At 41.1% G+C, this 24,691-nt stretch overlaps 4 protein-coding genes and 1 non-coding gene across 8 annotated transcripts in view; 3 read left to right on the top strand and 2 right to left on the bottom strand.

The window, feature by feature from the left end:
- The window catches only part of LOC102791739 (ADAMTS-like protein 1), a 100,412-nt gene extending 97,018 nt beyond the window's left edge, over positions 1-3,394 (top strand). For both annotated transcript variants that reach the window (XM_035912849.2, XM_006802476.3), the window contains 3 exons: positions 104-213; positions 362-582; positions 1,431-3,394. In XM_035912849.2, coding sequence (XP_035768742.2) covers positions 104-213; positions 362-582; positions 1,431-1,543 — 444 coding nt within the window. In that variant the 3' untranslated portion in view covers positions 1,544-3,394. The remainder of the gene's footprint in view (positions 1-103; positions 214-361; positions 583-1,430) is intronic.
- A 1,830-nt stretch (positions 3,395-5,224) lies between these two features.
- Positions 5,225-9,756, top strand: LOC102792199 (NACHT, LRR and PYD domains-containing protein 3-like). Its single transcript, XM_087837643.1, has 6 exons — positions 5,225-5,857; positions 6,931-8,653; positions 8,792-8,875; positions 8,964-9,047; positions 9,269-9,346; positions 9,438-9,756. Exons 1-6 carry the CDS (start codon positions 5,566-5,568, stop codon positions 9,754-9,756), a joined length of 2,580 nt encoding a protein of 859 aa, XP_087693769.1. The 5' UTR covers positions 5,225-5,565.
- Positions 9,757-10,731: 975 nt separating this feature from the next.
- trnai-aau (transfer RNA isoleucine (anticodon AAU)) lies at positions 10,732-10,805 on the bottom strand. The gene has a single exon. It is a non-coding gene; the product is annotated as a tRNA-Ile (tRNA).
- A 527-nt stretch (positions 10,806-11,332) lies between these two features.
- Positions 11,333-18,208, top strand: larp7 (La ribonucleoprotein 7, transcriptional regulator). Of its 2 annotated transcripts, none has more exons than XM_006802481.2 (13): positions 11,333-11,453; positions 12,211-12,422; positions 12,513-12,613; positions 12,714-12,797; positions 13,480-13,644; positions 13,754-13,862; positions 13,956-14,213; positions 14,398-14,551; positions 14,666-14,805; positions 16,712-16,824; positions 17,037-17,196; positions 17,388-17,479; positions 17,784-18,208. In XM_006802481.2, exons 2-13 carry the CDS (start codon positions 12,224-12,226, stop codon positions 17,859-17,861), a joined length of 1,653 nt encoding a protein of 550 aa, XP_006802544.1. In that variant the 5' UTR covers positions 11,333-11,453; positions 12,211-12,223; the 3' UTR covers positions 17,862-18,208. The 2 variants fall into 2 exon arrangements, with proteins under 2 accessions (XP_006802544.1, XP_006802543.1); XM_006802480.2 differs by having other exon boundaries at positions 13,956-14,246.
- Positions 18,173-21,388, bottom strand: LOC102792508 (uncharacterized). Of its 2 annotated transcripts, XM_006802478.3 has the most exons (4): positions 21,136-21,388; positions 19,953-20,111; positions 19,477-19,628; positions 18,173-19,385 (listed from the first exon to the last, which is right to left on the bottom strand). In XM_006802478.3, the coding sequence occupies exons 1-4, from the start codon at positions 21,216-21,218 to the stop codon at positions 18,592-18,594; spliced, it is 1,188 nt and encodes a 395-aa protein (XP_006802541.2). In that variant the 5' UTR covers positions 21,219-21,388; the 3' UTR covers positions 18,173-18,591. The 2 variants fall into 2 exon arrangements, with proteins under 2 accessions (XP_006802541.2, XP_006802542.2); XM_006802479.3 differs by lacking the exon at positions 19,953-20,111 and having other exon boundaries at positions 21,136-21,387.
- Between the last annotated feature and the right edge of the window lie 3,303 nt (positions 21,389-24,691).

Below are 24,691 nucleotides of genomic sequence, written 5' to 3'. Positions count from 1 at the left end.
AAGGTTTTATCATAAAAACACAGTTTAGACTCAAAACCTTCCCCTAGCAAGAAAGTATTTTTGTAATGATAGCTAGGAAATCTGATGAATTCTCCTCTTCCAGTGTCACGGCAGGTGTGTGGGTCCCAGTTTGGCCACACAGCATCGCCATGTCTACTGCCAAGACCCCAATGGTACCAGAGTCCCCCACAGGATGTGCACTGGGCTCCACAGGTAAAGATGGGAATAAGATTAAGAATGTTTAATACTGTTGGTGATATGTGCTATCGATATACATTTAAAAAATCCAGTTATGGTTCATATTACAAAGGGAAAAAAAGCTATTCAGCAGAATACTATTTCAGGTATGTTCATATTTTAGGCCAAGCTCTTTGAGGAATTGCACCGCTGAGGCTTGTGCACTTCAGTGGCTCGTGGGGCCTTGGACACAGTGCACCGCCACGTGCGGACGGCACGGTTTCCAATCACGCCAGGTGACCTGCGTCCACCTACGGACCGGCAAGGCCTTCCGAGACCGTCACTGCACGTGGAGGCCTCGGCCTGCCAGCTGGCAGCGATGTAACATTTTATCCTGCGGCAGAGGTGAGAAATAGTTACAGTAATGTCAAGTGTGAGTCGTGAATAAATGTACAACATATCGTGGGTTTGCCAATTTTATTTTAGTTTCTATTGCTTAAAAATGTTTGGGTTATTTTTTTTAATTGCAGCTTTATGATTTTCTTCTTTTGAGGGGAAGAAATTCTAGAAGGCAGAAATTTAGGAAGTTCAGAATAGATTTTACAATGAGAAGTGCAACTGAAATGCTCCGTGAGCCTGCTTGCAAAAACAAAACACCATACAGTACCTTCATAGGCAGTCACTGAATCCTCTTATTGCATGTTTTTGATCACATTGACATCTTTGCCTTATTAAAGATTCACACCAATGACGCCTGATGGGTCAAACTTTGTTTTCTAGCAACACAAAATTGTTGCAGTGGTTTTAGTTAAATGCAGTTGCTCATACTCTACCTTCATTTCAACTAAAAAACAAAACAAAAGATGAAAAGACAATCTAGTTGTGTTTGCACTTGAGCCCAGCGCATAATAAGCATACCTGTGGTTTCATATGATGAGACTTGGCAGTATCCGTCTCTAACTTGTCTGTTGGCACCCCATTACAAAACTGGTGAAGGAAACTTTGCCTGCGGTGCTTAAAGCGCTGAAAAATTGCCTTAAAAAAACCAACAAAAGCCTCTGCTGTGTCAGGTATTTCCAGGAACAATGTGCCGGTTAATTCGAAAAAGCCACAGACCACAGTGAGAAAAAGATTGCCAAATGTTTACGAATTAGAGCACTGGACCTGAAATTTCCAACAATATATCCATAGCTAAGCACTACAGCCCACAGCCACGACTGCGCATAGTAAAACGTATCCTCTGTATATTCCAGCAGGAGGAATATGCCGGGACAGCACGAGGTACTGTGAGAAGGTGCGGCAGCTGGAGCTTTGCCTGCTCCCCCACTTTAAGAGCCGCTGCTGTTTCTCCTGCCGAAACACCTGAAACGGAGAAGTGAGAACGTTGGTGAAAAATCTGGAAAGGTCAGGGAAGGTGTCACGGAAGTCAAGGAACCTCTATGCCTATCCCAACACCCTCCAATGTCTTCAACGATCGCTCCTGAATTCCCGAGTGCGGAGGAATGTTTGTTTGTCATACCCAAAAGTGACTAAAATCGACTTTTAAGATACCATACGTGGGTTTGAATTCAAAATTATTGCTACGAGAGGAAACCACGTCTGTTAATGAAGGCTTTGGTTTTACTTCTTTATTTTTAATTTAAATCTGAAGTTCATACAAACAGCTTTTGTGTCCCAAACAGTAGATATATTTCCAGTGTGAGCAGTAGGAACTCTGCGGTTTCATAAAGGGGAACTAAAGCCTTAAAAGCCGTGATTACGGTCATGTCCACATTAACAAAATCTGAGCAACGTAATCTTCAGTTTCAGGTTCCTGAGCAAACGGAAGATCACTATCATGTTCCTCTGAAACACAATCACTCCATGCCAAGTTAAGTTTATATGATTGCATTCAACTTTACGAAGTAATGCGATGTTAATAATCGGCCTTAATAGATGACTGACTTCATACCAAGGAATTCTGGGTAAACGCCAAGCTTGTGATAACCACTGGATAGCTCTGTGTTTGTCTTTATTGCTAGGATTTTGATGCTAAGTGAGCTTTTATGAACGTAGCAAAAAGGGGTGGAAAACTGAAAACCAACTTGATGCTGCTTAAGTGAGAACGATGACAAAATAAAGCCTAGTATTAAATAACTGGGACACATTTAGTACCAGCCACACTTGGAAAAAAGTTTTCATAAACATAAAATATTAATTTTAAGCAAAATGCAACAAAAATGCATAAAATCGAAGGTTTATTTATTCAAATAATTAATCAGTAAGGGAAATGTGGTTGGTATAAACTGAATGTATACCATATATTAAGTAACTTGAATTTGACCAGATTACATTAAATTTATCATTTTACATGTACTTATGTTACAAAATTACATGGAAAGTTTACATTTAATCAAATTAATTAAAGCCAACATTTTGGGCATGAATAGATTTAGCACATGTTGACCATAATAACTGGTCTTTCAAAGCAGCAAGGGAGTCAGATTGCAGTTTTTAGAGGGTAAGACTCAATAAGGATTTTTTTTTCTTTTGCATGGGTTGCACTATAGGAGGTGTACGACTGAAGCAAATAATGTTTTGGGAAAAAAAAGATTTTGCACTCAGAACTCATCCAAGTCTTTGTTAAAAACATGGCTTGCAGAGTTAATTTCTTTTCTTTTTTTTTTACGTAGTTTGTAAAGTTGCATTGTTTCAGTATTTTTGTTTTGTGATATTTCTTGAAAAGATATTTGCCAAACGTGTCCCTTTAACCACTCTGTGAAGTTACACACGCTCACACGCAGATCTGATAAAGTTCATCCAGTCCGCCATGTGTCACAGTGTCATATTTACATGTCCGTGAACGTACGATGGGAAGCTTTGCAGTGTTCATTACTAATGTGTCGTGTGGACGGTTTGGACTTGGTCTCTGCGTCCTGGGTTCCACAGAGCTTCACTGTCATCAGGTGCAACCCAGCTTTAGCTGAAGACTACTTGGCCCTACGCTGAGGTGTGGTTATGTGATATCACAAGAGGAAAATATTGTATCACATGTCATTTTCGTAAGTTATGTAGATATTTGTCATTTAAACTATTTATTTCCATGTGTGTCTCTGAGCAAAGTTTCTGTAAATATTACAGGGGTGGGTCTCTCCTTGCGGCTGATGGTAGTTGATGTGCATGCGATGGGGACCCCCTGCTGGTGACTTGATGTGTTGCTCCCTATCGTTAAATAAAACCAAATACATTCCTTTTTATAATCTGGTTGTTGTGATTGCTCTTCTTTCTTCTATATATATATATATTTTTTTTTCATGTGAAAGTCCATATTATGGAGTCAGAGATCAACATCAACAAGTCGACATTGATGTCTGTATTACAAATAACAAGAGCAGGAATTTCAACATATAGTAGTGCTGTCATCATGACAAGGGACACTTCCCTTTTTTATATCTGATATAAACTTGTCTCTCTTTGTGTCTCAACTTGGGGAGAGGAACAGCAGTTCACAACATCCCTGTTGGCGTCAAAAGGAGGAAATTCTTGCCATGATCTGACTATATAACCACGTCATTTTTTGATTCATTCCCAGGACTTGTCAGGATCTGACAGCGCCCTGACCGGTCGACCTGCCAGTGTGTGTATATTTGTGTGCATGTGTATGTGTGTCTCTCCTATCACCCTGTCTTCCCCTCCGGCTCCGCTGTGATGTGTTAGGAGGTAACCTAGCAACAGGCTACCTCCAACCCGGAAGTGCTGTCGCCCGGAGCTGCCGCACCTGCTGTCAATCCACCAGCTGCTGCCAATTAGTGATGGGATTTCCGGCTCTTTTTAGAGATCCGGCTCTTTCGGCTCGACTCACTAAAAAGATCTGGATCTTTCGGCTCCGAACCGGTTCTTCAGGTGGTTTTGTTGCTTTAATTATTTAATCATTAACAATAATATAAAATTATACAGAAAAGGAATTACTAATGTAAAAAAAAAGTGGTTTTATTTATATATGTTTATATATAGCCCCTAGAGACAAAGCATATACAAACTCCAAAACACATTTCTAGCGTTTACTGAACTTCCAAAACAGAGCTACCCAGATCACTTAAATTACACAATTGAAAGCATGTGTGTATTGTTTGTGTATTTATAGACAAGCACTCATATTTATTCAAATAATTAAAAAAAAAAAAAAAGTTCATTTACCTGTTACTACCACACACCAAATCCGGTTGTTGATACTTCCTGGCTTGTGTAGCCACTAGGTAACAAAAGCTCAACACTGCACCCTAGCATCCTGGAGCACTTCTGTTGTCTTTCGTACGTGATTCTGAGTTTGTACGTGCTTCTGAGTTTTTACGTGTTTTGGAGTTTGTACGTGCTTCTGAGTTTTTACGTGTTTTGGAGTTTTTACGCGTTTTGGAGTTTGTACATGCTTAGGAGTTTGTACGTGTTTTGGAGTTTGTACGTGCTTTGTCTCTAAGGGCCACCATAAATATACTTTATTTATTCACTCCACATAAAATGTAATAAATAAATCATATAATACAAAAAACAACTATTTACATTTTAAACTTTTAACTATTTAAATTTTCAGCTTTTTCCTTTTAAACAAATTTAACGTGAAACAACACAAAACACTGCAAACCACAACACAATTAAATATAAATTAAAATATTAAAACAAAAAGAAGATGCACATTCTCTGTCATATGGACCTGCATGATTTCTGAATCCATTATCATCTGCAACTGAAACTAGTGGATGATTACTATACCTTTCTAATGTGACGTTGTTGCCCCTGGCTCTCTTTCTCTCTGGCTCTGTTCCTGTGCTACTGCGAGTGTAACTAACGCCCCTCCCCCCTCTGCCCAGCGCGCGGAGTTTAGCGGAAAAAAGGGCGAGAGAGAGGGTGAGAGAAAGGAAAAAAAAAAAAAACCTCACGGCTCCCAATAAAGAGTCGGCTCGCGTCGTTCACTTCAAAGACTCGGCTCTAAGAGCCATTTCGTTCGCGAACGACCCATCACTACTGCCAATCAACTACCATCTTCAGCAGGGCTACTTAATGGTGTGGCTGAGCGACAGACAGCGCTGGAGTATTGCACTAAGCCTGGTAGTGTTTTCGAGTCGCTAACGTTATTGAAGTACTGTCTGATCTTCGTACTCATTTTGCTGTCGTGTGTGTTCACCCAGGGATTGACGGAGGATTTACGGACACAAAGGAAGCACTTGGAGGAGAGACGAGCACTCACTACCACGCACGGGCTTACACGGAAGGAGGGACGCACTATCACCATTGTTGCACATTTGAACTGTTGTCACCTTGCTGCACTGTAAATAAATGCACTGTCATTATTTCTGAGCTCCGCGCCTGAGTCCACTCTTTAACAACCGTGACAGGACTGTTTTACATTAAATTATGGTGGAAAAGGATTTTCATCATTCCTGTTTGACAGCAGTGAAGGTACTGCGAGTTTCTCTTGTGGATGAACTAGAAGGACAGGTCGACTCTCTGGTAGAATTCCTAGTGTGCCGGGAAGTGTTCACTCGAGATGATCGCGAGGAAGTGTTGTGTCAGCTGGGTCCCCGGATGAGAGTGAGAAAGGTGCTGGATATCCTGGAGTGCAAAGGCGAGGAAGCGGCCAGGATTTTTCTTAATGGGAAAAGTCATTATCAGTACTCCAAAGAAGTGGATCCACCTCAGTCCAGAGGTATGCATTTTCAATTTTAGCCACAGGAATGTCATTGATCAGCAGTGTTGGGCAAGTTACTTTGAAAAAGTAATTAATTATAGTTACTAGTCACTTCTTCAAAAAAGTAACTGAGTTAGTAACTGAGTTATAAGATTCTAAAAGTAATTAATTACTTGAAAAGTAACTATTGCGTTACATTTAAAAAAAAACAAACCAAAACCTTAACTCTCTGGGGTCCAGGGTGTAATTGGCCATTTTTAACTACTTGTGATTTTCTCTCCACATTTCACCTTTAAAAACTGTTTATTTGCCTTGTTTGGTATCATTCTTTTCAGCACAACCTCACGTGTCTGAATTTACAGTTATGTTTTCATTTTGACATACTGTATTAACACAATTGATCTAAAATCATCAAAAACCATAAAATCAGAATAGAAAGTTATATTTTTTTACTGTAACAACCACAAACATGTTTAATGAATCATATTTCCTAACTTTAAACAAATATAGCAAATATAAATCATATTGCAAACAACAAATTTATTTGCATCCATTTACCTTTTACCTTGAGTTTTTAAATAACCACTTCAAACTATTTACAGAACAACCAGCTGTTCTGCATTCAATAAGATGCCACACAAATTATTTGTGCCACTCCAAAGAAATAATTTCTGTCCACTATAAAGGAGAACATCACAGCCTGATACCTGCAAGTCTGACAGCAGCAGTTGTATCACTCCTGATTCTACCTGGAGACAGCAGTCGCCTCATTGTTCTGACACACAACACAAAACTAGCCACAACACTACACACTAACTACACAAGACAACACATTAACTACCGTTAGTAACGGCGTTACTTGTTATTCCCATCACCGTTGATCAGTTCAAGATAAGGTTTTCACTTAACTTTAGTTGGCAGGGGGAAAGGGGGAAACAGAATGGTAATTTAGACTGTAAGTACAGTCTAGTCAAGCACTGTACTGAAATGTATCCTATCCTCATCCTATATACTTATATATATTTTTTCCAACTATACAAGTACATATGAGTGGAACTGGAAAATTATCCTGAGCTTCTTTTCTTCTACAGAGTACAGCAAAGTGAAACAAAAACACAAAGAAGTCCTGAGGCGCAGGAGTGAGAGCATGCTTTTCTACAACACCCGGCACGGAGAGAAAATTCAGTTTTCCGAACATTACGTCAATCTTCTCTTAGTTGACGGACACCAGGGATTAGAAAATAAAAGACATGAGGTGCTGACCTTTGGACAGAAGCGACTGTGTCTGCAACAGAAGTCAGCAGTGCATGAGAAAATCACACCAGCTGAACTGTTCTCATGTGCAAAGGCAGTTCGTCCAGTCAGGAAGGTTCTGGTATCGGGGGTGGCTGGAATCGGAAAAACTATCCTGGTGCAAAAGATGTTGTTTGATTTTGGGGGAAACGAGGACCACCTTGCCTTTGACTTCATCATACACATGACCTTCAGAGACTTGAATCTGATTGACGAGCCCACAAGTTTACGAGAGTTGATCTTGCGCAAAAACAGGCACCTTGCTAAAGAAGTGGATAACATCTTGGCAAATGACAACAAACTGCTGATCATCCTGGATGGCTTTGATGAGTTCAGACACTACAGGAGCTGCGACGTGGACTCTTTTGTAACTGAGCCAGATGAAGATGCAGAGGTTATGGAGGTTATTGGAAGCTTGATGCAGGGTGAACTACTACCAAATGCTTCTGTATTGCTCACAAGTCGGCCTGCGGCTATCAGCTACATCCCTGTGGGCTGCATTGACCGCTTTGTGCTCATTGCAGGGTTCTCCTTGGCCGAAGTTCAGGACTTCTTTTTTCGTTACTTCCAGGACAGGTCCCTTGCTGATTGCATGTTCTCAGTGGTATCTGCAAACGAACTAATGCTGACACTGTGCTACATACCTGCATTTTGCTACATTGTCTGCTGCATCCTCAAAGAGAGCAAAGATCTTTGTGGGGGAAGCCCAAAGACCATGACGGATATTTACGTGCAGTACTTGGTGGCTTTGCTTCGATCTCACACCCAAGCGAGAACTGAAACATGTCTTCAAGACCAAAGAGCGGGGACCATCCAGCAGCTGTCTGATACTGTTTTAAAGCTGGGTCGACTTGCCTTCAAAAACCTACTGGAGCATCAAACATTGTTTTATAGCAGCGACCAAGAGGTGGCAGCGTTAGAAGGATCCAGCCTCGTTAGTGCTTTCCTCGACAAGACAATAGCAGAAGAGCCTGGGTTCACTGAAGAGGTCTATTCATTTGCTCATCTTACTATTCAAGAGTTCTTTGCTGCAGTTTACTGTGCGGTGACGGATCACCCTTTGCCTGACGCACTTGAGCGCACATCATGTCCCAGAGATGTATCCAACAGTGGACACTTGGACCTTTTCAGCCGCTTCCTCTCTGGAATCCTCTCTGAGCGCAATGCCAGTTTTCTATCTAGGCAGGTGGGGATTTGCTGCCACAAAGAAAAAGTGAACGCATATCGTGAGAAAATCATCAGAGAACTGAGAGCTCTCTGTGAAAGTGGAGCCCACATCCTAAACCATTTGCACTGCTTGTTTGAGCAACAGGACTCCTCGTTAGCACTTGAGGTGCAACCAAAGATGCTAAGAGTTAATGTTAGCGATGAAACGCTATCTCAAATGGACTACAACGCTATCAAGTATTTCCTAAACCTCACCGAGGGTAAAATATCAGAGCTGGATCTTACTGGGACTGGAATAAGCTGTGATACACTAAGAGATATTCATCATATTTTGGGTAGATGTGAGAGTCTTTGGTGAGTTTCAGGTAAAATTCAGTTTCCAAGCTTTGATAGACCCTTCCATGTGGTTGCAACCTTATCAATTGCTTATGGAGCGCCACATATGGAAAGTGCTTGCACAATATGTATTTACTTCTCCATCTCATGTTTAAGGCTTGGAGAAAACAACCTGGATATGGAAGCAGTACAGGTCATTGCTGATGTGTTGAAAGAATCAGAGAATATTGTGTACCTCGGGTAAGGTGTTAGTTAGTTTTACCACTTTTTTAGAACAATGTATGACAAAGAATCATCCAGATGATGTCACGCTTTCTGTTCCTCTTAGACTTGGGTGGACAAACATTAGTGACGACGAGCTTCTGGTCCTTGCTTGTGCAATAGGGGTTAAAAAAAAGCTTCAGGAGTTGTGGTAAGAAACTTTTTGAGTTGTTTTATTATCCTGGCACATGATGCTGATGTTTGAGGAAATGGGAGTTTTCCAGTGTCGAGGATGACTGTGATGGTTTGATTTAAGAATTTTTAAAAGGTCATAATTACACCTATGTTGTAATAAACTACGCTTATATTTAAAGGTATGCTTTTTTTATCTAAATATGAAAAACCTTTATTGTTCCCTGTGTGATGGAACAGGATGGAGGGCAACCGATTGAGTTACAGAGGTCTGCTGTCATTAAGCGACTTGATCCCAGATCCTCTGAAAAACGTTGTGTGAGTATTGAATTTTGAATCAAATAATTCAAAACAATACCTCACTAATTAGTATTTTCCTAGAGCTTATGCCCTTTCCCTCTTCCTATAGGGCGATATGGAACGACCTGACTGACAGAGAGCCAGAGTGCATGCAGACCAAGGCCAGCATCACTGTGAATTTCACAGACGATGCTTCGTGGGCAGAGTGGCAGAAATGGGTTTTTAAAAGGTGTGAGGTCAGCAGCAATGAGAAGTTGCTGATGGTACTTCACAAAGTGTGCAACATATCGACCCACCACTTCGAAGCCCAGTGGACGAAGACCTTCTACAGTCAACTTTCACAGCTCATCAAGAGCAGAATTGAGAGCTGTACCGAGGAGGACATGTGCAAGAAGCTCAAAAAGTTTGACAGCTTTTTGGACCTATGATGAAAAAAAAACTGCCCTTATGTTACAAGCTGTTAATAAATTGTTGATTTGCATTGTGATTGTTTTTTTTAAGACAGTAATAATAATAATATAATAACTGTAATAATCATAAAAATACTTTTTAAAAAGCAATATACCCCACCCTCCCCTGCAAACAAGTCTCAAAATGGATAAAGGAAAATCAAATCAGTTTCATCAATCACAGAAGTAATTTCTTTACTTCTGTTTTCACAGTAGAGAATCACGACATCCAGAAGTAGGGTCATAATAAATGGTAGTTTACACTTCATTACATTCCCCAGAGATTTTTGGTCCATGTTGACATGATAGCATCACACAGTTGCTGCAGATGTGTTGGCTGTACATCCATGATGTACCCATTCTGCCAAAAGTGCTCTGTTGGATTGAGATCTGGTGACTGTGGGTGTCATTTGAGTACAGTAGACTCATTGTCATGTTCAAGAAACCAGTTTGATTTTTGACATGAGCCAGCTATGCGAGTGCACTGGAGTCATAATTACCAATGAGCCTCAGTATGTGTCAAGAAAATATTCCCTATGCCATTAAAACAGTTGCAAGAGCAGGCTAAGGCGCTTGGAAAGAAAAGCGTCTGGACTTCTGTAAGTTGCTTGAAGAAGTTTCACCTCTCATCCGAGAAGCTTCTTCAGTTCTAAGGTCAAATGGTGGAGAGTCTCAGATTTAAGCCCTATGGGAGTGTGCCCTCAAAGAGGATCATTGGACCCCCAATGATCCCTTACCTAATCACACAAGCCAAGGAGTGAAAACGGGTGTAGGTCGCAATCAGCCAAGGAGGAAGATTAGGGGGTCCTTTGTCCCTCTTGGGGTCCAAACGCTTTTCTTTCCAAGCTCCTTAGACTACGATGACCTGGATGACCGAGAACCTTCACAGACAGTTAAAAAGTGTTTTTTGTGGTCCACGTGGATAGGCAGAGAAAAAAAAAGAAAATTAACAACTGGCCCGTACGGGGATCGAACCCGCGACCTTGGCGTTATTAGCACCACGCTCTAACCAACTGAGCTAACCGGCCAAGTTGTAAAATGCGACGAAAAAGTAAGGATAAAAATGATAGTCACTATGTATTGAAAACTTGTTTTTAGTAATAGATGGCTTACTGTCACCTTACTGACTTTGACAGAAATAAACAGGGCTGAATACAAAATAAAACTAAAAATGTTTCGAAAATTGAAAAATGTGAAAAGCCCGGAAGTGGTAGTGAAAATAAAAGAATAAACATGTTAATGTTTAAGAAGAGATAGAATAAAGCATTGCATGCATTATCAGTATTATTCTATTTCTAAAAGCATTTTTTACATATTATTTATTGACATTTTAACATGTGTATAAAGTGATTATTATTATCGTTATTACGCTATTATTTTACTATCAAATACAATGAATGATTAGGTAGACTGTGCTGTGTTTTATATTATCTTACATTTAGATTCACTAGTTTGCAGAATAAAATGTGGATGTTACAACCTTCGTATTTGTTGTTTTTTACGGTGGAATTATTCACCGGAAGTCGTGTAAGTTGCCGCTCGCTCTTATGACGAATTTACCGTGCGACGTTACTTTGCGAAGCAGCGCCGTTTGCGTGAAGATATCACGCTAGCTGCTGGTTTGTTATTTTTGTGAACTCGGTGTTAGGCTGGACTGTTTTCACATCTGGAGCACGGTGAGTTATGTGAATCTTTCGGTCTCCTGAACGTTGAGAAAAAATCTGGCGGACTTTAACAATTTTGGCATGACGGATGGGTTGTTTTTTTTAAAGTCACCACCCGCGAATTTCCAATTACTAACTTGGACGGCAGTGTTAGCTAACCACCAGTCTGGCATTCCCTGTGCACTTAGTAAAGAGCTAAATGCAAAACTAACAGTTTATGTATACGTTTTTTACCAACAACTTTATCAATAAAATGATGGCATTATAAAAGGGGCGTGTTCGATATGGAGTGTGCAATCTGAAAATGGGTCAGAGTGGGCAAAACGTGCAAACAAACCCCACGAATTTAATATAAATATTACTACGAAGCAGGATTTGGAGTTAGCAGCATAATTTATATCAGTTTGGGGGCAAAAGGGTGGTTTTGATTATTGAAACTTTAAACTAGTTGGCACTCGCACATCACACCTATTATTAAATGTAAGATCATATGGTTGATTATGTACCTCTACAGTTAAATTTAATGGTATGGCGTTTTGTAACTTGCTGTTCTTGTGAGACTCCAGACCTGTCTAAATTTTGCATTAAACCTTTCACAGCAGCATTTGCCCTGAACAGGCACAAGGTAGATCAGAAAAACCTGAATGGACTTTTCCAACTCCTAGCCTTCATCTTGGTATCTCTTAGCATTGCTGTTGTTTGATATATGTTGAACTTGCCTTTTAGTACAGGCTCTAATCTCATAACAACACAAGCGTCTTTGTTGCAGTCCTGCCCCCGAGATGATTAACTCAGAGAGGGGAGCTACCAATGCTGCGGCAGCAGACCCCAGCAGCAAGAAGGAGATGGAAAAGAAGAAGAGGTCCCGAGTCAAACAGCTGCTCAGTGAGGTGAAGAAACAAGTGGAATTCTGGTTTGGCGACGTCAACCTGAGCAAGGACCGCTTTCTGAAAAAGCTCATGGAGGAATCTGACAGTGGATGTAAGAAGCTATCGATACTTTATACGTTTCATTGAATCTTTTTGACTTGGGAACAGCCTTAACCTTGTTACCACACATTATTTCTTATAGATGTTGATATATCTGTGTTGGCAAGCTTCAATCGAATGAAGCAGCTGACAACTGACACAAAGCTTATTGCCAGGGCGCTAAAAAATTCATCTGTAGTTGAGGTACTGTAAAGCAAATTTTCATTTTGTTAATGCTTTATAACTTGCTATTTCACAGTATTTGCATAATATAGAATCATTTAAAGGTGTGTGTGTGTTTCAGCTCAACCTCGAGGGAACTAAAGTAAGGCGTCAGCTTCCAATTGGGGAACTACCGAATGATGTGGACAGCCGCACGGTTTACGTGGTAAAAAAAGAAAAAGTCCTCTGGTGTCTGTTTGCTTTTCACATGAATTTTAATACTTTCCATTGTTTTAATGATCACCAATTAAAGAGAGCAGAAACGATTCTATACATTACACCTGAACGCAACATTTCTCTATGATAATAATGTGATGTAACGTCTATAATGTGATAATATGGTCGCCTTAGGCACACGGCTGTGACTACGCCCCACCTGCCTGTCATTCACATTTTCTATAACCCTAATCCCAAAAGAGTTGGGACGTTGTTTAAAATGTAAATAAAACCAGATTGACAGCAAAAGGTCTCATAAAAGTCAGGACAGGGTCATGTTTCCCAGAGGGTAGCATCCCCTCTTTTAACGGTCTGTGAACATCTGGATACTGAGGAGACCAGCTGCAGTACTTTTGGTAGAGGGCTGAAGATCACAGGCATTCAAATAATGGTTTTCATCCTTTTCCTCTCACACACTGTCCCAACATTTTTGGGATCGGGGTTGTATATACAAGTATCAGCCAAGCAAAAGAAAGTCTTTAAAAAGAGAGGATAAGGTGCTTGGTGCATCCACTCTTTGTTTCAGTCAGGACTAAGTATTAGAACAGCATCATCTTCTCCCTGTTGTTTGCCTGCTCTAAAATCTTCTTGGATCCCAAACTAATGATTCTTTCTTTTTCTCTTTTTCTAAGGAACTTTTGCCAAAGGATGTGACACACAGCTGGATAGAAAGAGTGTTCACAAAATGTGGAAATGTGGTTTATGTCAGCATCCCCAGATACAAGTCCTCCGGGGACTCCAAGGGTTTTGCTTTTGTCGAGTTTGAGAAAGAGGAGCAAGCACAGAAAGCTATAGAGGTGAGAACTCAGTGGGAATATTTCCACAGCTATGATGTCGTTGACGTTAACGTGGTGTTTGTTTTTGGCTGGAACAAAAGATCATGGAAGAATTTGATCTTTCAAACAGATGCTGAACAATCCTCCTGAAGATGCTCCCAGGAAACCAGGGATTTTCCCCAAGACGTTGCACAGGAAGCCAATTTCTCTCTCGGCTGACAATCCAGCATCTCGGATAGGTGATTTTATTTGGCGCCGTTGCAATATTGAAGTAAAGGATAGCGCTGCAAAGTGTATTTATCCTGGCTTCTTTTTACATCCATGTGCTGCAGGTGAAGAAGAAGAGAAGAAGAAGCGAAAGAAGAAGAAAAGGAAAGAAGGTGCCACGGCACAGGCGCCTGCAGAGGAAGTCAAAGAGCAGGCGATGGAAGCGGAGGCGGCTGAGCAAAAGAAAGATTTTGACCCGGAGGCCACCGGCGCTCACAAGACACCGAGCAAACTGTCAGAGAAGAAAAGACGGCGGTCACATACGGCGGAGGGATCGGAGAGCGACGTACCATCGAAGATAAGAAAAACCAGCGAATGTGAAGGTGGGGAGAGGGAGAAAGACGGAGCACAGAGTAGTAAGTCGTCTCTAAGCCACCAGTGTAAAAAAAAAGAAAACTACAAAAAGATCTAAATGGGACAGCTGTTTGTCATTTTACCTCCTCATTGTTCCTCATTTTTAAGGTCACAAAGTCGGTTGTTGTGTTAATGCTGTTCTTCCCCTCATAGAGTCGCCCACTCACAGGGACGCACAGCAGGCTGTTGAGAAGGGCAAAGAAAACAGAGATGACTCAACAGTTAAAGCAAAAAGGAAGAGAAAAAAGAAGCACAAAGAGAAACTGAAAATTGGGGAAGAAGTGATCCCACTCCGGGTGCTTTCAAAGTACGAACCTGCATCCCTTGTTCTAACGAGTTAATACAATTGTAAAAGGTTTTATAACTAGCAAACTGAACCCACTCTGTCGGCCGTGTTTATTCCTTCTTTTTCCACATCAAGGAAAGACTGGCTTGGATTAAAGCAGGAGTACCTGACCTTGCAGAAAAGCAGTATGTCAGCCCTGAAGAAGTGCATGAATAAAATAAATGACAAGGAGCACAAGATGATGGAGACAGATGGTGACCTTCGGGATGCAAAGGGTGAGTTCTCTTCCAAACCTCACTCACAGGCCTCTAACTTTAAAAATGTTTCCCCCATCCTCCTTTATAATTCCCACATATCTATTTTTCTGTATCCACAGGTAAGTTGAGAAAGCACCACAATAATAATGAGAATCCCATAAAATTTCCAATGTTGCGTGTCTCATTAAACTTGGCATTAGCTGGGGTGGCATTTGCAGTAAGTGGGCAAGTGCTGAAGTTTCCATGTGTTGAAAACAGAAGTGTATGATAAAACAGGAAACAACGATGCTGAACTGACAAAGATTTTGTCCTGGATTTTTGGGAAAGTGTTTTCAAATAATTTAAAGAAAATTTTCACACGACATTCCTCAACATCGCACCAGAAATCACACAGCATTACTCTGACAAGGACAGATTGCACTGTTCAGCTGCTCATTAACACAATTATCCAATCAGCCAATCACATGGCAGTAACTCAGTGCATGCATTCATGCAAACATGAGCGTGCTGAAGTTCAAACTGAGCATCACAATAATGAGGAAGAAAGGGGATTTGAGTGAGTTTGAATGTGGCGTGGTTGTTGGTGTCATAGGGCGGGTCTTAGGTTTCAAGAAACGGTTCATCTGCTGGGAGTTTCCCACACAGCTATTTCAAGGGTTTACACAGGATGGTGTAAAGAAAGGAAAAGGAAAGGGAAAAAAATCCAGTGAACAGCGGGGATACTCAGGAGAGAGAGGCCAGACTTCAAGTTTGCTGGAAGTAGGGACGTTCCTGGCGACTAATTTCTTAGTCGACTAAACGAGGAAAAAACAAATGAGACTAACAGTCTAGTTTAAAACAAAGAAACACTCAGATATCAAGTGAAATTTTAGGACCTTCTAATGGATAATAGCAAAAAAGTGTCCAAACAAAGGCATTTGAAGCCTTTAATCACAACAATGAATTCTATTATGGATACTGTGTGTTCTATTCTAACAGGATAATGAAAAAGAAAAAAGAATTTTTTAAATGTATGAAAATGTGTTACTTACAAAATATATTCAAGTATTATTAAAATATGCCAAATTAACAGCTGAAAAATAACAAATTGTTCTGCAATTCATAACAATCATTTCAATCAAAGTTCAAATATAAAGCAATAACAAAATGATTTGATGACAACATCTCTATTAAGCAGAGAAGTCCAAACCTCCCTGTGCCCAGCCACCTCCTTCAGCTAATCTGGGGGAACACTGGGACAAGAGATGTAATCTCTGTAGTGTGTTGTGGGCCTCCTCCTGGTAGGACAGGCCCAGAATACCTCACCCAGGAGGCGCCCACCTCAACTGGCTCCTTTGGATGTGGAGGAGTAGTGGTTCACCTCTGAGCATCTCTCAAGCTAATTTCTTTATCATTCTGCATTTTTGCATTTTTGCACATTGTTGGGGGCTGCAGCTCCACCTGGTGGCAGATGAGTGCATAACATTTTGGACACAGCTTCCTGGGACTGGACATCAAATAAATGTTAAACATTAGATTAAAAGACTAATCATAATAGAGATTAGTCACACTCACAATCTCTAGTAGGAAGGTGACAGTAACTCATCATAGCTGAGGTGTGCAGAAGAGCACCTCTGAATGCACCACACGTGGAGCCTTTAAGTACATGGACCACAACAGCAGAAGACCACACCTCGTGCCAGTCCTATGTAAGACTTGAGGCTGTTTTGAGGGCAGAATTGGGTCCAAACCGGTACTAGAAACATGTACCTAATATAGTGGCCAGTTTGTGTATATTAACAAGCTGCCAGAATCAGGGTGAAGCTTATTGAAATGTATATCTCATTCATCTTAGAACTATATACATTTACAGCTTTCAGCATGTTGGAATTCAGCACTAAAACCTATGAAATGAAACTGATTTGTGTTTTTGCCTTTTGTCTAGTTGATGAGAATAACAAAAGTGAAAAGGCAGCTAAGCAAGGACCTCAGTTTGTCAGTGGGGTCATCGTGAAGATTACAGACAACAAGCCGCTACCAGGGAGGAAAATAATCAAGGTACTCTCATCACCTTTACTGAAGTGGACCAAATGTGGTCGGACACGTCTTCATTTCTTTCTTTATTCTTTTGTAGCTTTGCACGATTCAGAGTTCAAAGTAATCCTTCTTTGTTTTAACACATGGTGTGGTGCAGCCCCACAGTTCAGTTGTGTATCCACATTACACAATGATTCCCGTAACCCCGCTAAAGAATGACACTGTGTGTGTAGGATGCGCTGTGTAAAATTTCTCCAGTGGCCTATGTTGACATCTTGGAAGGAGACGCTGAGGGACACATCCGCTTTCACAGCCCAGAGGAAGCGAGAGCAGTCAGCGACGTCAGAGCAGAGCTGCAGAAAGAGCATAGCTGGAAGCTGGAGATCCTCACAGGTGTGAATTTTATTTCCTTAATTTCTCTGAAACCCTTTTTTAGAAATTGTGTTTTGTATGGATTTCATAACTGATGATGGAGAAAATGCTCTGTCGGGCCATCAGGCTGTGTTTTTTAACCAAAGATTTGATAAAACTGTGAAAGGCGTCCTTTAATGAATTTCACTCTGTTTCTTTCTTTATTTTTAAAGGTGACCATGAACAAAGGTACTGGCAGAAGATCCTCGTGGACCGCCAGGTCAAACTGAATCGTCCAAGGGAAAAGAAGCGGGGTACAGAAAAGGTGAGCTCTACCTTACAATGTGAAATACCCAAATCTGCATACATGTTGCAGTGTGCATCAGTGCATCTGTGATTATTTATTACATTATGTGTATAAACAACTTTAAACACGCACACAAAGCTGACTTTCTTTGTCAGTGTTACAGCTAAATGCTGCACCTTCATGTGTTATACTCACAGGACAAAAGAAAAAGTCACTAATACCTGGAGTAATTTTATCACGTTAGCGCACCCATTCATACATACGCCTCCCTGTTGTCTGTCTGCTATCTCATCTCATTTTTAATTTCCTGTCACATTTTCAGCTCATATCCAAAGCCGAAAAGATCATCATCGCCCGCGCCAAGGAGGCTAATAAGCACATCCACTTCGATGACGACTGACAGCTACTGAAATTAGTTTTTAACAGCCGAGCGAGGCTCTACTCTGTAAACTTAACATGATGTCATTTAAAGAGGACCGCTGATGTTGGTGTGTACCTGGAAGAAAGTGAACAGACCCTCATAAAGAAGATTAAAGGAATAGCCTTTAGCTTTGATGTTGTTTGTTTTAGTTTAGTTTTTTTCTGGCACTGGAGCAGGTAAGGTCATGTGGAATACAGACATTTTGGCACCATACTTTTAATCGATGGACTTTAAAAAGAGAAAAAGATTCTGTATAGATGTAAATATAACTGAGTTGGAAGTTCTCTCAGTTAATGCCTTGTGTTATTTTTTAATAAAATGTCATTTCATGATTACATTTACATGATTTGTGGTGTATTCACAATATAGTTTTGGAAAGTGCTCCTGAGGTTTTATGAAACACATGGAGGTCATTTCAGCAGATTGGATTACTTCTTACTGGAACAGTGACTGATTTTAAAAAAGTGTAAACACCTTTTATTATCTGGAGGAAGTCCACATCTGTCTGTCTAAACCTGTTTCCCATAAAGTGCCTCTCACTTTCAAGATTACATAAGAGTGAAATTGAGACGCTTACAAGTATAAAAATAGCTGATGTTACACAATCTCCCCATTCATGGCTTTTTTTTTCTTTCCTTTTTTTTTATTGCTGTAGAAGTAGAAACTACCTGAGGTAATAATGTGGCGAGACCACACCTTATCAGCCACCTTAGTTTTTGTCAGAAACCATGCAGCTGATTATTTGGTTGCTATGGTCTATACAGCTGTCGCCATCAGGCGAAGTCCCTCCTCGGCCCAAATTTCTGTACCAGTACATCTTGGATTCTCCGTTCTCTGTGGAGCATTCGAAGCTAGAAAGCACTTCAGTGTCTGCAGGACTCTGTGGTTTCTGTGTGGCACCTCTGGAGGAATTACAGGCTGAGGCCTTGTGTATTTTGGGGTGTTGTCTCAAAGTCTTTGGGCTGGCTTTGCTGTCGTCAGGCGATTTAGGTTTGCCCACTGACATGGTGGTTCTCACAGTGGTGAAGCTTTGCGGCGAATGCCAGACTCTGTACTCGTCCGTCACGGTACTCGCTGCATGGCGGTGGACGTCATTTATCTCAAGGGCTGGCAGGTTTTTCACCTGGCATTGAATGCTGTGGTCTCCTGGTGAAGAGAAATCTTTGGTGTGGCCCTGAAACTTGGTTTCAAGGGAACTGTTGAACCTCTCAAAACAACCACTGCCTTTGTCAGGGTCTTGGTGTGTAGACCAAGCCTTCTTTGGCTTGAAGGGCAGTCTCGGCTCCAGCGGGAGTTCCTTGCTGCTTTGGTTAGAGTGCTTCAGCTTGACTGGTCTGGGGTTTGTTGGGTGGCGGATGTAATCCGATTTATAGCTGGTGGTGTTTGCAATGCGTTCTGGTTCCTTCGCCAGTGCGAGCATGTTGCCTAATCCATGCTTGACTGTCAAACTGCCTTTCATGATGATTGGCTGGCGCCTGCTGCCCTCCCAATGTTTAAAATCATCTGAGGGGAAAAAACAAAGCGGATTTAACTCAGGATGCAAATTTTGCCATATTCCTTGATATCTCACAGTAATATTCTTGAAGTTGCTTACTTTGATAGACGCTCGTGTAGTCAGTCCTGGATGGTGTCTGGTTTGCAGGACTGAGTGGGCCTTTGCATCGTCTGTAGTCTGGCTCTGGTGGCTGTGGTGGCTGTGGGACCTTTGGTGGCTTTTTTATCCATTTTTGCTGAATGTAAAATGATCTGAAACACACGACATACGATGAGCAGACCAACACATTTTTACGTCATGAATGATAGAAAACGAGAAAGATGCCACACCAACAACTCGTTTCCCTATTAATCAGCTGATTTCAGAGCAAAGATTACACAGTAGTCTTTATGTTCTTTTGTGCACTGAAATGTTGTCATGGCCAGTTCAGTCTTATTTAGCTGAGAAACCATCCATCAGTTGCTGTATGCACGTGGGCAGAGCGCCAGCCAGGTTTATCCCACTGTCCAAAATTGAAATATCTCTTTCCTCAGCTAACTAAAATCTAATGACATTATAAAGGGAAAAGAAAATACCTCAAAGAGGTAATCTCATGACTTGTCCCCTTCAGCGGATGGTAAGGGATCTTCTTTGTTGCTGTTGTCACGATTGCTACATAACAGGCGGGAGGAAGGAACCTCTCCTGGTACTCTGTGGTCATGGAGGTCTTTGTTTGGGGTTTCAGAGAGTGCTTCCTGGAAAGTTTATGGAGTGCATCATCACTTTAAAGGTGATCTATTTTTGCCTTCCATGCATTAGTTTCAAACAATGGTAACACACATGACAAAATAATCCTTGTGAGGCATCAGTTTAGGATGCTTGCTGCTCTAAACGCCCACTTTCATGCCCTTTTTTCGTTATTCTTGGCTCTGTAGTGTCAGTGACAAAAATAATCCTAATATAGCCATCACAGGCACATAACTCGGGCTGTGAGCACAGCACCTCCACCCACCTGCTGTTTAGACCTTCTGGTTACGGAGGCTGCCAATCAGAAAATGGCTTAAAGGGAGGGCTGCAAAATGTTTTTGTTTTTTTCACAGCCTGCATCAAGTAGAGGTGGGTAGATCAATCTTAATATCGATAGTATTGATACCAGTGCTGATATTGGTATTGGATCAATACTAATGTGACACATCAATACTTTCATCAATCAATCACATTCATCAATCAATCACTTTTTTAAAATATCGGTAATGGTATAGGTAATACTGGCCCTGTATGTATTTTTGTAGTGAATTGATACAAAAATCTGCGGTATGACACAGCAATGATATCAAGGTTCAGATAATTAAAGATTTGTATTTAAATGTAGTTTAACTCAACTTTAATTTCAAAAAAGCAAAATAACGGGCTTTTTTTTTTTTTTTTTTTTTTTAGGATCTCGGCGCTGGAGTTAGCACCGCCAGTCCAAATCCCTCATAGCATTTTTAACTGAAAAGAGTGTATCCTATAGCATAAAGTCTGCTCACACCTCTTTTGGTGACACACAACTAACTACAAATGCTTCGTGTCCGTGTATCTGCATGCCAGCAAATTCCATTTAAATTCAGTGAAATTTGAAAAAACACACGCAGAAACAAGCTAGCTCTTTCCCTCCGCTTTCGCATAAAACTGCCGAGTTTCCAACGAAAGAAAATCTCTCTCTCTCTCACACTCTCACACACACACACCACACACACACACACACACCTACACACACACACACACAGCTGGGCTCACTTTGTCTGTGCAGCTGGCTGCTTGTTGGTCTGCTCTCTGGCAGTTTTCAGGTGCATTTCTGCACCCTGGCTGGTTCTCGGCATCCCGCAGCTCCGACTTGTGGCAGTCCCGCTCTGTGGTCGCTGCAGGCCTAAAACATATAAATAATTGACGGCGTGAACATGGGACGTGTGCTGAACGAGAGTGGCTCGCGGCTAAAAATAAACATCGGTGGATTAGAGTGTGATGCGGGCCGGTTGTCATGGCGAGGACGCAGGCTGTGAAAATGCGCGCGTGCAGTGAGACTCGAAACCTTTGCTCGAAGCGCTGTGTGCATGTCACCCGTGGTTTTCTTTTTGCAACGTGACGCGGACTCCCATCTGTCACTTTTTAACTGCTTTGAGGGCATTTCTTTCTCCCCACTCCCTCCCACACCCCTGCCCTAAAAAGCATAAAAGCATGTACACGTGCACCAACAACTACATATAAGTTGGAGTGGTCTAAAACAAACCGTGACCTCCCCATGTGACCTATCCACAGAATGTATGGTCCTGAGCACACATCTAAAAATTAGGTCTTGAATTCGTCAGATCTGGTGTAATGCTATGATCCCTCACTAGATGGCGCCCACGCATTAAAAAAAGACCCATGACTCACAATTTACTTCACTTGTAGTCTTTCTTGACACCAAGAATCAAATAAATTAGTTCATCCGTAATAAAAAACTTTCTAAATGGTAAATGGATTAGTGCTTATATGCAGTGTTGGGGAGTAACGGAATACATGTACCGCCGTTACGTATTTAAAATACAAAATATGAGTAACTGTATTCAGTTACAGTTACCGTTTAAAAAGGTGGTATTTAGAATACAGTTACTTTGTTGAAATAAATGGATTACACGCGGTACTTTCCTGTTTCATATTGTGGCGGGTCAGGACTGTTTGGGTTTTGCTTGACAGCTACGTTCTGTTGTTCCAGGTGGCAGCGTTACGGTTGCCATGGTTACAGGGTGACGCTCTCTCTCTGCGTGTTTCCTGGGTGAGAGAGGCCTTTTTGTTGATGGTGTGCTAAGCTAATAGGCAGAATGCTACCGGTATAGCGCTAAAGAATGTAGCATCATAGGCAGTGTAGTCCGTGCTGCAGGGAGAATGGACTGCCATACACGTTATGTGTCTGTGAGCGAGAGAGGGAGAAAAAGGAAAAGTACGAGCTGTCGTCGAGCAAAAACGGGAGCTGGAAGCATGTAAATATAATAATAACCACTGCAGCCAAGAAGAGTGCCTGACGAGCCCAGTTGTAAGTAAGCTATTAAGACTCGACTGTACACCGTGTTCGTGTTTTCCTCCAAAAACAATAAGTTCCGTTGGAGCAGCCTTTCAATGCCTCTCTCTGTCTCTCGCTAGCAAGGTTGACCCAGACAACAAAGTATAGCTAGTTTTCGGCTACGAGCAGACACAGAACCCACCGTATTAGCCAGAGGTCCCTTTACTACGGATTGGAGCCGCGGACCTTCAGTAACAGTAATAAATCACAGCAATAGTACATTCATGTAGTTGTAAACAGCATGATAATATATTAAGTAATCCAAAGTATTCAGAATACGTTAATCTCATTGAGTAACGTAACGGAATACGTTACAGAATACATTTTGGGGCATGTATTCTGTATTCTGTAATGGAATACATTTTAAAAGTAACCTTCCCAACACTGCTTATATGACACCTTTTCTACTCTTTTACTCAGAGCGCTTTCTAGAACATGACTCATTCACCCAGATTCATTCATTCTTTTTCTAGTGCTTTCTATCTAACATTCAGACACTAGTGGATGCATCTGAGAGCAACCCAGGGTTCAATATCTTGCCCAAGGATACTTTGACATACAGACAACAGTAGCCAGAGATCAAAACATCAACCTTACAATTACATAAGTGACCTGCTCTTCTTTCTCCAGAGTCACAGGACCAAGTAAAACTACTTGATTCAGTTTGGTGCTAGATTGGTACATAACTTAAAGGCGTATAAACAAAAAGAATATCTATCTATCCATACATACATACATACATATATATATCCATGAGACCAGCACTATTTTTCCAGTCTTCTGTTGTCCAATTTTGGTGAGCTTGTGCAAATTGTAGCCTCTGTTTCTTCTCCTCAAATATTATGTTTTTGAGTCCCATCTGGCTTGCTGACAGCAGCACCCATCTGCTTCATGTTTTGACACATTGTGCACTCAGAGATGCTCTTCCGCGTACCTTGGTTGTAATGAGTGCTTATTTGAGTTTCTGTTGTCTTCTTGTCAGCTCAAAGCACATTCTGAAACACTCACCACCAACAATGGCACATTCAAAGTCACTAAAATTCAGCTGAACTTCAGCAGGTCATCTTAACCCTGTCTATGTGTCTACTTGTACTGAGTTGCTGCCATGTGACTGGCTGATTAGATATTGGTGAAGGAGAAGGTGAACATGTGTACCCAGTGAAGCGGTCGGCGAGTGTACATTGGATATCTGAGGAAATACCGGCCACGTCTGGTTTCAGGTGACTGTGTCGGGTCACTGACGTTTTCAGTGAAAATTCAGAATAATAATATAACAGCATTCAGCAGTAGCTTTGCTGTAACACTGAACATCTTGTCTTCTAGAATTACACCTGATCCATTTGTGTGGCCACAGGCCTTCCACAGATATTCTTTTTAGATTAAAGAAACTGTTTTTTCATTTCATTTTTTCATTTTTTCATTTTATTAATCCTTGAAAAACAAAAACAAAGGAAACTTCATTTACGCTGATGTTTAATTTGATGTTTGGCGTGGTCTAAAGATACACAGTAAAAAAAAACCCCACAATAAACGATACAAGATAAAGATTAGAGAAAGGACTCATGTAAAACAAGTACAGACAGAAGCTAACTTGTGTATGATAATTGAGCATAGAAACTGAAAGCAGTGTTTTACATTCAGTCAGACTTGAGGAACTTGGCATGATCATCAATCACTGGGCTGATGTTTGATATAACCAACCACTCTGCGTAGAAGTTATGTAAAATGACTCTTTCCAAATAAGAGTCTTATAGTTCAAAAACTCCAGAGAAGACCACCCACCAGTTTCATATAAGGTGCAAAGACCTGCACTATAAACACCTCCAGTACTGAGCCTGGGAGTAGCATCAGAACAAAAAGAAAAGACGATTTAATGAACTCGCAGCATCAGAAGAGCCTTGTATTTATTTAATTGGACACTATCAGCCTAACAGGCTGGCTAACTTAATGAATTCTTGTGCAAAGTGCCTTTTAAGTCAATACACATTAGTCAGTAAATTGGATGAAATACAAGCTGCTGACAGACTGCCCATCTATAAAAATGGGCTCTATCCCTAACGCACAGGTGTCATTTCTCCCAGCTCTGGCTGATTAGACTTTCGCTCGGGATGAGATTGGGAATTGCACGAGGACACGGGACCTCATCTGCTGATTCTAAAGTGGCGATTTTGTGCTACAAAGCTAAGAGCAGAGTAGGGAGATTTAAGCAGTTGAGGAGGCTTCACCTGAATGAACATACTAAGCTCGACTGTA

Source organism: Neolamprologus brichardi, chromosome 3 (genome assembly GCF_056152115.1).
Source record: "Neolamprologus brichardi isolate AB-2024 chromosome 3, ASM5615211v1, whole genome shotgun sequence".
Lineage (NCBI taxonomy): Eukaryota > Metazoa > Chordata > Actinopteri > Cichliformes > Cichlidae > Neolamprologus > Neolamprologus brichardi.
The sequence above is the reverse complement of the archived record's forward strand: the minus strand, read 5'-3'. Positions and strand labels throughout refer to the sequence as shown.